General features: G+C 38.8%; 1 protein-coding gene across 1 annotated transcript in view; it reads right to left on the reverse strand.

The window, feature by feature from the left end:
* Positions 1-5,336: 5,336 nt before the first annotated feature.
* Positions 5,337-14,547, reverse strand: part of LOC128857154 (E3 ubiquitin-protein ligase HECW2) — a 64,043-nt gene continuing 54,832 nt past the window's right edge. The window contains exons 6-8 of the mRNA XM_054092762.1: positions 9,442-9,630; positions 9,243-9,380; positions 5,337-9,171 (exon numbers count right to left, since the gene is read on the reverse strand). Coding sequence (XP_053948737.1) covers positions 8,235-9,171; positions 9,243-9,380; positions 9,442-9,630 — 1,264 coding nt within the window. The 3' untranslated portion in view covers positions 5,337-8,234. The remainder of the gene's footprint in view (positions 9,172-9,242; positions 9,381-9,441; positions 9,631-14,547) is intronic.

Here is a 14,547-nt window from a genome sequence, read left to right on the forward strand (position 1 = left end):
TTTTTAAAAATTCACACCAATAAGAAAATAATTTAATTACAAATTAAAAAAAAATTTAATCACAAATTTTACAAATTCATACCAATAAGAAAATAATTTTAATTTTACAAATTTTACAAAAAACAAGAAAATAATTTAATTAACAATTGTACAAATTGGTTCCAATAAAAAAAAATTAATTATAAATTTTACAAATTCTCTCCAATAAGAAAATAATTTAAATATTATATTAGTTTTACAAATTTTACAAAAAAAAGAAAATAATTTAATTGAAAAATTTACAAATTGTATTAAAAAAATTATTATTATTATAATATATTGTATTAAAAAAAATATTTTATAATAAATTTCACAAATTCACATTAATAAAAAAATAATTTATTTATAAATTTCACAAATTCACACCAATCAGAAAATAATGCAATTATAATTTTTAAAATATTTTTAAATAATTAATTTAATTCATTAATATAATTTGTTCTATATAATACAAAACATGTTCGATTTTATTTTTATTCAATTATTGCAAGGCTGCACATTACGATTCAACCCAACGGCAATGCAAATTCGGTTTGTGCCTTAAATTTCGTACATTCAGTTGAAAAACAAACAAAGCAACGAAAGCAAATTTAACGAAATGCTAGTATTTTTAATAAATATTTATTTTCTATGCATTTTCTCAATACGAGTACAAACAACGCGGCACTACATTAAGCTGAACATTATTTAATAAACGACTGTCGCTTGCATAAAAACAAATATCTAATCGATTCAGTTATGCGCGCTTGAATATCTACAATGCGTCGCCCATAGTTTCAGTCACAATTTTCGTCTATCCGCTTGCTAATCGATTGCAGTTACCCGCATTAGTGCAATTCAATTAATTTTTCACATCATGACATACACATACATATGTAGATATGTATGCGTGTGGTATCTTTTCTATTTATAATAATTTATGCCTTTCATACGAAAGCAATCAATAATGCGTCGACGAGATGCGCAACTGCGTCACTACTACATACATAGATAAACGTTGCAGTTGCTCTAAAAGTTTTCTTCTTTATTGAACATTTTATTGAGAATTTGATTTTCGTTTTGTTGTAGTTTTTTTTTTTTTTGTATTTTGTTTAGCTTTTTCAATGGCGTCGCGCCTTGACTTTGATTCGCCTAAATCTTGGTACAGAAATGGACGGGTTAAACTACGTACATTTCGAAATAGTTAAGTAAATTTCATAATAATCTATTTATATATATTTTTTTTATTAATTATTATTTCTTTGCTTAGAACTAATGTCACACAGTGAGAGAGCAAATGTTTTTTTTTATGTTTTTTTATAGTTAAAAGAGGTAGAGTTTTCAAATTAAATAGTTATTTCTAAAAATAAAATAAATAAAGTACGCAACGATTACATAATAATAATAATTGTTGTTTTTGTTTTCTTTTTTTCTTTTTTTTATTCGATGATTTTTCTAAGGCCTTGCAAATTAAATCAACATATCGCCAATTTTCATTACTTTTTTTGACTACAGTTGCAGGTTTGAGCAAATTAATTATATTTGAAATGAGGTATACAAATTTTACAGTCTGTGTCAGAAGAAAAGAACCTTTTTTTCGTGCAACTTCCAGATATATTTCGTTCTGCTTTTTGCTGCGTAATAGTCCCATTCAAGGGCAACGACGCCAGTGCTAACTCAGGTTAGTGCCATTCGAAACTTTCCCGTAAACGCAACCAAACAAAAATGAGTGAGAAGTACGCGAAGCGTTTCGAGGCGGTATTATTATGCACGCATTCCAAAGCGCCGAAATTATCTTACGCCGCGGCTGCAAAAGTGATTAAAAAATCAAAAAAGTTCGTTGTGTTGTGGAATCAGCGGTATAGGTAGGTAGGTGAAATGGTAGAAGTGACAGTCTGGCACTCCTCAAGTAGCACTAAAGCGCCGTTTTGATACCCTTATGAGACCTCCAACAGGCAGATAACTACAGCCAGCCAGAGCTGTTGATATAATGGAGGAGATTTATTGGATTTAGGTTGGCGCACTGCTTCAGGCGGTCGAAGAATGGAGCACCTTAATCCGAGCAGTGACCTTAATCGCCTAGCTGCCAAACTCGGACATTTACAGAGAAGGTGTTCAACAGTCTTCTACTCTGAAAGGTTCCCACAGCTTCTTGCTTAAACGGTAAACCCAACTTTCCGCGTGTGAGCCGATCTTTCAATGACCGGTAAACACAGCTACGAGTTTGGAAATTGAATGGCGAGGAGTCCAAAGACCTTTTTGAGTTCTTCGTATAAGGTCCATCAGCGGTATAAGGTGTACAAAAATGTTGATGGCTTTTCCGAGCGCGGCTTGAAGCGAGTGACGACAACAAAAAAGCAGGATAAATTGATCGTCCAACTTTGTAAGCGGGACTCTTCTTCGGGACTACGCCAAGCACGATCAGTTCTTGCTAAAAAGGGAATACATGTGAGTATCAATACCATCCAACGTCGACTAAAGGAGGCGAACATATCCTACCGTCCCACTTCGTCAAAACCACTACTCTCAGAAAAACACATTGAGAAAAAACGAGAAAATGGTGTCACAGTATTGCACTGGCCTTCCCAGTCCCCAGACGCCACCCCCTTGAAAATGTGTGGGGAACTATGAAAACGCATCTTGGTGGAAGGCCAGTTCATGATTTAAAGCAACTCGTGCTTCAAGTTCGCAAAATCTAGTCCTCTTTGTCGGCAAGCTACGCAGAAAAGGTGGTTTAAAGCATGCCGAGAAGATGCCAGGCTATACTCGAGACTACACAGCTTATTGAGTAATTGCGACTCGTAGTTTTGTACATACTTTCATGTAAAAAATTTTATTAATTTTTTTTTTTTTTTTTCTTTTATACTTCATGAATAATCGCGGTTCCTTTTTTCTGACACAGACTGTAGGTATTAGATTTTTTTATTAAAATTTTATTATTAAAATATTTTATGCTGTTACAACAATTCACATTGTGTGTAACAATGTACTTAGAACCAGTCTAAAGGACACTTTAAACGAATTCCCATGGCAGCCGGTTCTATTTTACCGGAATGACTCTGTGTTTTCCCGACCAAGGGCAGCCGCCCCAGTAAACTTTAAAATTACTAAAAGCAGGATAAGCACCGTGTGGGGGTAAATTGGGCGCCTGAGACAAGTTAAACTTTTTGAATACCCCTTTGATGGTTCTCACGACAGTCAGTTCTATGTTACCGGAACGACCCGGATTTGTATTCGGCCAAGGACTATCACTCCAGTAACAATTCCCCTTTGGTAGTGATCACAGATTAATTCACCCCTCATAATCGACTGCGTTCAAGTGTGCATCGAACGCATCCGTTTATTGCAACAGAATGCCGACTATGACTGGAGGTCGACGAGACGTCTCAACACATTTTACTAGAATCTCCAGCCCTAGCACTTTTAAGGTAAATATTTTCTAAGAAAATCATAACTGATTCAATGAGTGTTAACATTTTTCCCGATTGGTCAAGCCGTCATTAAGACTCTGACGACGCCATGACGCGGATCCCAACTAGTTAACTCCTGCAGGGAGGAGATCAAATCTCTTGGGTGTGCAGGTAACATATCTCTGATCTGTGTTCCAGGAAATAGGAACTTAAAGGGAAATGAAGTTGCTGATGAGCTTGCCAAGAAGGGGACTGAATTGGTATCAGAGACTTCCTAACCAGTCATCGGGTCCCCCTGAATGTTGTAAAAAGGGAATTCCATAACTTATTTCTCAGGAAAGCGCAGAAAATATGGAGCTCCATTTGGTCCCAGTACAATAGACGAAGGACTCAGAAAGTGCTGCGCACTCAACGCCATTCAATTTCCATATTCATAGCTGTGTTCACTTTTACCGGTCGTTGGACGGACCGGAAAGCTGGGTTTACCGTTTAACCCCAATTGCAGAAGCTGCGAGAATCTTTCAGAGAGAGAAGACTGTAAATGTCTGGCTTTGGTAGCTTAACGATTAAGGTCACTGGGCGCTCCTTCCTTCGTCAGCCCGGGGCAGTGCGCCACCTTAAATCCCATCAATCTTCTTCATTACATCAACAGCTCTGGCTGACTGTAAGTATCTGCCTGTTGGAGGGTGCGCTTTAATGCTACTTTTGGAGTGCCAGAGTGGCACTTCCACCAATTCACCTACCTACCTAAGTATGCGATAATCTGGAATCTGTAGCCCTCGTTGAGCAATTTGAAGGTGCCTAGGTTATTTGAGATTAGAATCACGATATCTGTGACACCCATTATTTTAGTTATGTTACCATCTACCGCTAAAGTCATGATTAATTCATGCACCACACACACCTAACAACTCCCATCTGGCACTGGGTGGGCTGTAATCTATTAAACTATTGGTTTCTACTCACGGGACGTCTTCTGACGTGGTTAAAATGGAGCTGATGAATGGTAAAGCATGCGGACGCCGTAGCAAAATGGGTTGGTGAGTGATTACCATTCGGAATTCGGAGAACGTTGGTTCGAGTCTCCGTGAAACACCAAAAATAAGAAAAACCTTTTTCTAATAGCGGTCGCCCCTCAGCAGGCAATGGCAAACCTCCGAGTATTTCTGCCACGAAACAGCTCCTCATAAAAAAATATCTGCCGTTCTTCTTAAAACTGTAGGTCCCTCCACTTGTGGAACAACAACAAGACGGACGCTACAAGTAGGAGGAGGAGCTCGGCCAAACACCCAACAAAGGGTGTAAGAATGTAAAGAGGAAAATGTTAAAGCGATTCTGGACTTATTATTGCAACACTATCTAACATAGCTATTCTGCACTCCTTCATCGACCCTCGAAATAGCAGGAAACCGGATTACATTTGCCGAAACAGCGCGATGATCTTCGTGCACTCATCCCTGCACATTTCTTAGTGGGCAGAACCCTGAGCGCCGTCACAGAGCCAACAATATCGAATGTCAAAGTTGGGCTACTTAAATGCTCGCACTGTTCAACCGATTCAGCAAAATTTCTGGGAGCGGCAAGCTGAATATATCAAGGAGAGATATTGGAGAGCCAGTCTTATTTCAGCGTTTTCAGCAAATAGACTCCCTCATATCACTGAACCATTTTAGAAGCAGTTAGAAGGCAAGGCTGTTGCCTTTAGACCACCTATCAGATACTCAACCTCTGCGTACACCTACATAGCCCACAACGTAGGGCATTGCAGGCCTTAATTGGCCAAGTTATAACTGACAAATTTTGTAATTAAACAATAAATGAACCTGCATTTATAGTTTGAAATAAGCGCTCCAGTATATAAATATTTTATCCTAATCTTAAAGATATTATATAAAATCATAAAAATAGTGATTTCCTATCGAACAAAAGTGAAAAACCAGCGCGTCAGTAATATTGAAAATTCTTTGATTATTTGGAATGAAATAATTAATCTGTCATGCAACTAGAATTTCTGGAAATGCTGTGCGATTATTTGAGTGTTCATTTATAGATAAGAAACATAAAAAATAAATTTCGATATGAGCCGACTTGAGAATTTAGTTTACTTTCTTTTTGAGGGTCACCACTAAAAATACCTACTTGACTATTTCTTAAAAAAGCACGAAAACAATTATGTTGTTGTTTATTGTTGTTGCAGCAGCAGAAATATTCCCCATACATATACGGGAATGACGCTAAAGTGACACAGTCCTTGGCCGGATTTAAATCCGGGCCGTTGCGGTAATGTAGAACCGACTGCCGACTTGTACCAACTGAAGGAGCTCCCCATCAAGCTCAAATTCAGGCTTCCGGACACTATAGTGTTTTCCAAGCGGAGGTAGCCACAATTAAAGAAGCAGTGGATTGGTTGCTTACTTCGATAAGGAAGTAAATATTTACTCCGATAGCCAAGCGGCAATTAGGGCCTTGGGCTTGTGGTTTGTGCGTTCAAGATTGGTCGGGGAATGTCTGGCTTCTCTCTCGATTGCATCCGAATACTTCGATATGAGGCTCATTTGGGATCCCGGTCACAGCGGCATAGAGGGAAACTGCTGGGCTGATGAGCTGGCTTCACAAGGAACTTTGGAGACGGTTTCGTCGCGAAATGAGAGGATTGGGGTTCCCCTAAGAGCTTGTGGTCTGCTCCTGGAAAGTTGGGCCTCGAATCAACTCAGCGAGCGCTGGGCTAGTGCACTAGCAGGCAAGGTCGCGAGATCCTTCTGGCAACGGGTAGATCGGGGACGCTCGAGAGAACTCCTAAGGCTAACAAAGCCTCAGCTCTCGAATTTGGTGGGTATCCTTACCATGCGTCAGCCACCATCGGCGTCATTCTCCTTTCTGCTTTCCCCTGTATGGCACGGACGAATTTTTGAATATTTGTCCAAGTGGGCCCCAAGCTAGGGCAGCCATTTAACCTAAACTAACCGACTGAACCGACTTGTATTTCCCAGTAGATCCCTCGACCGCCTCCAATCAACTCGTGGCCAGAAAGATTTCGCGACCTTACAACTTTGTCTACTTGTCCAGCATTCGCTGAGTTGACATGAAGCCCATATCTCCAAGAGCAGACTGTAGGTAGTCAACCTCTCATTTCGCGGCATCTACCTTCCCCATCTAGGTCCCCTGCTTAGCTAGCTCGTTTCCTGCAATATCGCCATGACCAGATACTCAGATGAGGCTTACACCGAATAAGTCGGATGCAATCGAAAGTGAAGCCAGTTTCTACTGCACCATCATCGAGCCCAGAGCTCTTATTGCCGCTTGGCTGTCGGAGTAGATATTTACCTCCTGACAGTTATTACTCAAGTGAGCAGCCAATCAGTTCCTTTTTTAATTGCCGCTGTCTGGAGCACACTTCAATGGTCCGGTAACCTGAACTTGGATTTAATAGGGAGAGCCTTGCAGAATACTCCTTCCCCAACACTTCCATCCGATTTCGAGCCATCCGTGAACAGATTCACCAGGTCTTGCCTCCTAATACTGCACCCCGTCCACTCTTCCTTTGCAGAAAGGTAAATGGAGAATGTACCGCTCGGACTAAGCAGGGATGCGCCTTGACCAGTCGCCAAAGGGATGAACCCAAAGTTTCTAAGAATCTTTAGTGTACGTAATTGAGGATAAGCTGAAATCTAAATCCAACTGTGAACTACTAAATCTTTTTTGGAAAGAATAAATAAATTAATATTGTCACATAGTCGCACTCCTATTTAATCACAGTAGTCTAGTAACTGGTGCACTTTTTTTTTTTAAATATGGAGTTCCGATTGCAAAGGCAAAGAATAGTCATCTAGTCCAGACAGTGCTAGTTTAATGGGGATGCAGCCCTTGGTTGGAAAAAAACCGATTTACTCCGGTAACGTAGAACCGAATGCCATGGGTACGACTTCGTTATGGATACTGTAGCAGCCTAAACTCCTACCTATCAAGAATTGATCCCGACAGACCCAAGGCACTCCACACGATACTAACCACCTTTTCACATGCCCCATCAAACCTGCTCACCTAACACCTTTTCTCCCTTTGGACCCAACCTGTCGAAACAGCATGTTTCATGGGTCTACACAAGAGCTAGACGAAGACGACCGGTAACTACATTGCACTGATAGAGTTTTTGTAAGCTGCTACAACAACAACAACAATAGTAATTTTTCGCTCTTTGTGTTGAATTTATGTCGGTCAAGCAGTCTCACTCTAATATGAGACCCGCAAAAGTGTATGGGGAATTTTTTGTAATGTTCATTTTCATCAAATTTCTACGAAAAATAATCGCACAGTTCTACTCACACGTGATTTAATAAGTTTTGTTACTTTGTTGTCAACAGTTAATTTCTTGGTTTTAAATGCAATTCAAAGCATGCACGACATAAAGTTTCAAAGCTATTACATTTAATAAAAATAAAAAGCGGAAATACTGGGATTATTGCTTTTGTTGTAAACACTTGTTTCATCGATATAAAAAGAACCGTTAATCCATAACGTCAATAAATAATAATGACTTCGATTATTTCTTAACTACGAAAAAACAACAGACCTGGTCACAATATATTAAATAACTACAATATTTAAATATAAAAAATAGTATGTAAGTATGTAAATGTGAAAATAAATAAATATTTGTAATTAAAAATATCACTTTTCTTTCGTTTATATCAACGATTTCAATAAATTAACTTAATTCATTAAGATGAACTTGCGACTGACTCTAATCCCCTAAACGCTACTGTATATCATAGCACATCTACACACACACACACATACTATGCATTTCTATTCTATGCCAAATGTATTCGTCTCTTCTACGGCCAACAGCAGCTTCTCATAGAGCAGCTCGGGTGTCGGATAAGGCGGTAAATCTAAGCGATTAAAGCAGGTGTGCGCACGCGGCAAAGCGTTCGGTTTGCCCCACTTTTCGATGCAGAAGCGTCGTGGTCCCGTTGAGCCACGCAGTGCCGAAAAGCCTTCATACGGTATACTCGAGGTGCCGGTGACGAATTGCAATAGACGCAAACGTTGCTCGTTGGTGAATTTCTCGATGACTTGCCAAAACCAAATGATCACCTGATGATTATCATGATAGCCCGAACGGTATTCGGTGTTCAGACGCCAATCGTTAATATCAATTTCCGCCGTACCGGCAATCACCAACTCCAATTCGCGTGCATCAAAAACGGAAACAAGGCGCGCATCGACCACCTCATAAAAGCCACGCACCAACGATTCCGTTTGCTCTTGCACACCACGCTCCAAACGCCACTTAATCATGCGTTCCAAATATTCTTTTTTATTTTTCTCATTAACAATAATATTCTTACCGCCGGCTTTCAATTCACGCTCCACCACACGTCCCAACAACTCTTCGGTGACGCAAAACGTTAGACCAAGATCGATGCCGGTGCCGATGTCATTGTCACGTATCCACTGCAACGATTGATGAAACTCATTGTCGAGCGATTCCAGATCACTCAGCGCGACGGGCAAACGCAGCAACGCCTTGTAAAATGGGCGTGTAAAGAAGGCATCCAATAGGTATTGATGTACGAGTGCCAAGCCCAATACACGACCGCCGAACCGGAACCAATCGTGACAATTGTCCACAAACGCCGATAGCGGTGAAACTTGCACGGTGTACGTATCATTAGCTGAATACTCGAATAGTCCATAGTAGGGGTTGAACAGCTCGCGTGAGAGCAGAAAGAAGAATTCTCTGTACGGTACGAGCAAAAGCATTTCATGAGAATTGCGTGATTTTTTATATGCATTAGATATATTAGATACCTTGAGGGGCCGCCATAGTCCAAGCCCTCCTCAGTGTCCCATAGAACAGCAAGACGTCCGCGCTGCAGATCTTTCTTATTGGCAGACATTATACGCCGGAAAGCATCCTCCAGCAGATGTGTGCGTCGAATGTGTAATCTGTGTTAAGAATTAAGCAAATAAGTGTAAATAAAAACAAAACAGGTGGCAGAGTTCTTACTTCAATTTGTGTGGACCTTGTCCGTAACCTTTCGACTCCAGTTTGCGGTAGAATCCGCGCAATTTGGCTTCGAAATCACGCCGGAATGGTGGTGGGGCACGCTGCGGCATGCGAGAGTTGAGCACTGGAGAACCCTGTGGACTGCGTTCTTCAATAGGAACATAGCTCATAATCTCCTGTTCGAAAAGACTGTAAAGAGAGAAACGAACAATGAACAAAATATTAAAACTTTGAACTACGCATGAAAGTGATGTTAATTAATTTAATACTTAGATAGGTATATGTGTGTGTATGCCCGTATACAGTATATATATACATATACATATATATAATTGGCGCGTACACCCTTTTTGGGTGTTTGGCCGAGCTACTCCTCCCATTTGAGGTGTGCGTCTTGATGTTGTTCCACAAATGGAGGGACCTACAGTTTTAAGCCGACTCCGAACGGCAAATATTTTTATGAGGAGCTTTTTCATGGCAGAAATACACTCGGAGGCTTGACATTGCCTGCCGAGGGGCGACCGCTATTAGAAAAAATGTTTTTCTTAATTTTGGTGTTTCATCGAGACTCGAACCGACGTTCTCTCTGTGAATTGCGAATGGTAGTCACGCACCAACCCATTCGGCTACGGCGGCCGCCAGTACAGCACAGTATACGGTATAAAATAGAGCAACACAAATTCGCTTTTTCTTTCAATAAAACATCGAACTCCTATCGTTTTTTTTTTTTCTTGTTCACTCCTCTCGGGAGCGAAGGGCCTCGACAAGACTCAGTCTTGCGTTGGCTTCGTTAATATATTTTGATTTCTGGCAGGGTAGGTGATTAGCCTGCCGCTACCAGTCCTAAATAGTGTGAATGCCCACCTGTCGTTGCTTAGGAACAACACCTTCTTATTGCTTGGAGCGCTACCTGTGTTTCACATTTTTCTGCCGGAAGGATCGCACAGATGGTTGAGGACTTGGTTGACTAAATTTGGTGTGTCTGCGCGATTACCGCAGTTGCCCGCTTCCTATTGCTGGCGCTACTGATGCAATGTGTGACTGTGTGTTTTTCTTTATTTTTTGCTTGTTTTAACAGCCACAATGCAAATAATGCGCCGACTATTGTGCTAGAGTAAAGATGGAAAGGATACGTTTTTTTGGGGTGAGGTTTCTTTTTTTTTAAACAGGGAAAGTAGGTAAATTTGAGAAAGTGCGAGCACCGTGCTTTACGTGGGATTCGTGTGCACTTACGCTAGACTACCGAGGCCTATCGTATTATTGTAGAATTTATAAAAATAAACAAAATAAAGGCGTATTCGACTCGCCACTTCTCTGCTCGCTATGTTTGGGCTCTGCTCATTTGACGAAAAATTTGCATGTGAAAGCAACAACAAAGTTATCGAGCAAGATTCGCCGCTAGCGAGTATGGTTATACTTCATACAACTTGAGTAATTCACTATATTCACTTCAAGAGAATTTCATTAGACCGCGTTTATACAGGGAGGCTTTTGTGGCTTCAACATTGCGAGTTATATATTGATGAGGCTTCAAAAAATCGTTTTTTTTTTTGCATTATTGTTCAAACTATTCAATAATGTGTCCTCAAAATTTCAGAAGCAAATTCAAAATATTTTCGAAGTTACAGAAGAAATTGTGAGCAAGCGTCGAGCAGGTATACGAGCGGCCGAATCGCCCGAAATGCGATTTCTCGGTTTTTAATTTTTACGATTTTTCGTAATTGGCGGGGAAGATAGGGAAACAGTTAAACGTCGTATCGAAACGAGATACCATTGATTGTATTCGGAACTAAATTCTCTTCTGGTTGAACCTAAAAAACCTGAAGAAAGTTATGATTAACCCACTTTTTAAACGATATAAAGTGAATTTGTTTTTCCAAAAAAATGATTTTTTTTTAATTAGCGAAAAAATGTTGAATTTCTCACTTTTTGTTTAACTAGAAGCTATACTATACTGAAATAAACATTTTTTTGGGTTTTTGGTTTCAGATGAAAATTGCGACATGCACCTTTCCTGCCGCACGACACATGCACACTCAATGCGCCTCGGCAAAATGCTTGCACCAGGCATAATATGACATAAATTTTAATGAAAAAAATTGAGAAGACTATTGAAATATATAACAATAAAACCTGAAAGTTTCGTTTCAATCGAATATTTCTTATCTTCCCAAAAAAATCCACGAAAAAATCGATTTTTTGAAGCCTCTAAAGCAGGATCCCCCATTAAACAATTATTTTGGGTTTCATTGAACAATTCCCGCCACTTTTTTGACAGAAGGAATAATTTTCCCGCACATGTTTTATCACTCTTATTTTGTTTATCATTGCGATTGGGTCCTACAATCTTTTTACATGATCGTAGACCTTCACTTTTGCGCACTTCTTGGACGTTTCCTACCGAGATACGCCATTCTTTGGCTTTTGTTTCCGACGCAAAACCTGTTTTTCTTCCACTTCCATTCTTTATTCTTTTATCAATTACAAAAACAAAAACAACTATTTTTACTCTTCTATTTTTTTTTTTTTGTTTTTTTCTCGGGAGAGACTAGCAAGTACAGTTTTATAATTTTCTTTAACCGTTTGAGTGCTAAGCGATTTTCTTTAATACATACGAAAATTGCGAAGCAAAATTTGGTCTAAGAAAACTGAAATATGATGGCTTTACAAATATAAGCATAGAGAACACAAAAAATTACATATTTCAATAATTTTATTTTTATTTTGTAGACTAAACTATTAGTTATGATTATAAGAAAAACTTATTTACATTTTTTAATATCATCTTTTTTTTTTTTTTTACAACAAGTTCCGGCATTATTATTCAAATTTTGGCACATTTGTGGTTCCCCACACATGTACCATGCACACCTTTTTTGCAAATGTTGCATATTAGCCGGGAACGCTTTGGATTTTTAGATCCTTTTACACTACATACTACACATTTGCGCAATTTATTTTCAAAATATCGATATTGAACGAAAAATAAAAATTGTTTTTAACGGTCTCAACTAATTTATACTTTTATATGACATAAATTTTTTATAAATATCGCAAAATAATATTCAACACGTTCCTAGCCGAACGCCAAATGCACAGTGATGCAATCGTCGCTATAGCAACGCGCCGCAAATTTGGAGTAATTAGTTATCGTCGCTATATCGACGAATCGCACTCAAACGGTTAAATCTAATCGACCTCCGAAGAAATCTGCCAAGGAGCCAAGGTGGTCGCTTCTTAACACATCAGTGCCAAAGGCCTCAAGCCTGAATCGAGCGAACGCTCGGCAGACGCGCAGAAGTAGCCCGCCGTCTCATCCTCCTCTCCACAAGCTGGGCAGAGTACACTGTCTGAGATGCCCACCTTTTCCATGTGCTTCGCCCATAGAAAGTGGCCCGTCATCAGTCCAACCAGCCTCCTACAGTCCCCTCTGCTTAGTTACAGGAAGAACTGCGACAGTCGGTCGGACATGCCAGATAACATGAGTTTTGTCCATCTGCAGCCCCTCTCAACCTGCCAAACTCGCTTGTGGGTTACACTAACTCTAACTAACTCTTCCATTAGACAGCCTGTATATATGCACGCATATGGCCACCTTGTTGCCACTGAAACTTATTTGAATCCATATTTTTGTTATTTTTTTTTTTTTCATTAACACCTGCAATAATTTGAAACCAATATGTTTGTTGTCGACTTTAAATTTAATCATATTAAATGAGTTGCACATCCATATTAGAAAACACAACACATTAACACACATGTACAGGCACACACATACATGTACAAATGGAGCCAATGTTCGCCTCGAGACTATCACATTTATTTGTCTGGAAAGTATATTCGTTCGTAGCCCTACAAGAGTTCAAGCGTTGATTTTTAAATTGATTTCAGTTGGATATTTTTGTGTATTCACAATGCGGTTATTTCGGTTAATCAAGCTGCTCCGCCTACCTTTAATAACTTCATATTCACACAAATATTTTTCTTTTTCATTGGATGTCAAATATGCGCAATTTCATATAAATAAAAAAAATAGATTTAATAGGAGTAGCTTTACTACGAGGAAAATGTGGTAAAAATTTTAAAGCGAAATTCGCTTTATTCCCGATTCTATGTGCACTTAAATGAGCGCCCGTTGGTTCGGCCCAGTAGCGCTTACGATACGATGCTTTATTTCAAACGCGTTTTTATCGAAACGACTTTTTTTGTGGCAACGATTTCTCGAAGACTAATGAACCGATTTTAATTTAGTTTTTTTCAAAATTTTTGCGATCGCATTGGCTATCGTTGTACGTAGCCGATTTTCAAAATTTTGAAAATAACTATTTTTTTAAGCTTTTTGAAAATCAAAAAAATGGTGAAAACCACATAGATATTCAAATCACCACCGTTTTCTCAAAAAAAAAAAAAAAACCAAACCAACCATAGCCTCTATTGCGTAGATTAATAAAATTTTTGGTTTTTTGATTTCAGATGATTATTCATTGCTGTATCGCTGCCACCAGATGACGTCATTTTTTTTTATCTCGTTACGTTTATTTACATAAATTTGTCAATATGTTTTAATAAAAATTTACATCAACATAGTTTAATACATATATAATAAATTGCCTTTTGTCCGATCCTCGAATAATCATTCCTACTTACAAAAAAAAAATTCCTAAAAATCGACTATTTTTTGACCGCCCATAGTCGCGTTCCCCCTTAAACTAATATAAATTTTTTTTTTTTAATCATTTAAAATGGCGGATGTAAACTCAATTCTTCCAGAAAGGTCACAGCGGGGCTTCTGAATCGGCGGACATCGAAATTATTTTTTCGGAAAATTTTCGAAAACTTGTAAATTCACAGAAAGTAATATTATAAAAAAGATGAGTGCAAAATTTCAAATTAATGAAAAAGATGTTTAAAGTATTTATTAATCAATAATATATTTTCCTTCATTATTTACAAAGTCTTCCCAACGTTTAGGCAAATTTTTAATTCCCTGCGCTTCGATATCCCTTTTTATAGCTTCTTTTGAGTAGTTCTTGTTACTCATATGAGATTGAAGTCCACGGAAAAGGTGACAATCACAAGGTGCAATATCCGGAGAGTATGGTGGAT

The sequence above is a fragment of the Anastrepha ludens genome, chromosome 3 (assembly GCF_028408465.1).
Source record: "Anastrepha ludens isolate Willacy chromosome 3, idAnaLude1.1, whole genome shotgun sequence".
In the NCBI taxonomy this organism is placed as follows: Eukaryota; Metazoa; Arthropoda; class Insecta; order Diptera; family Tephritidae; genus Anastrepha; species Anastrepha ludens.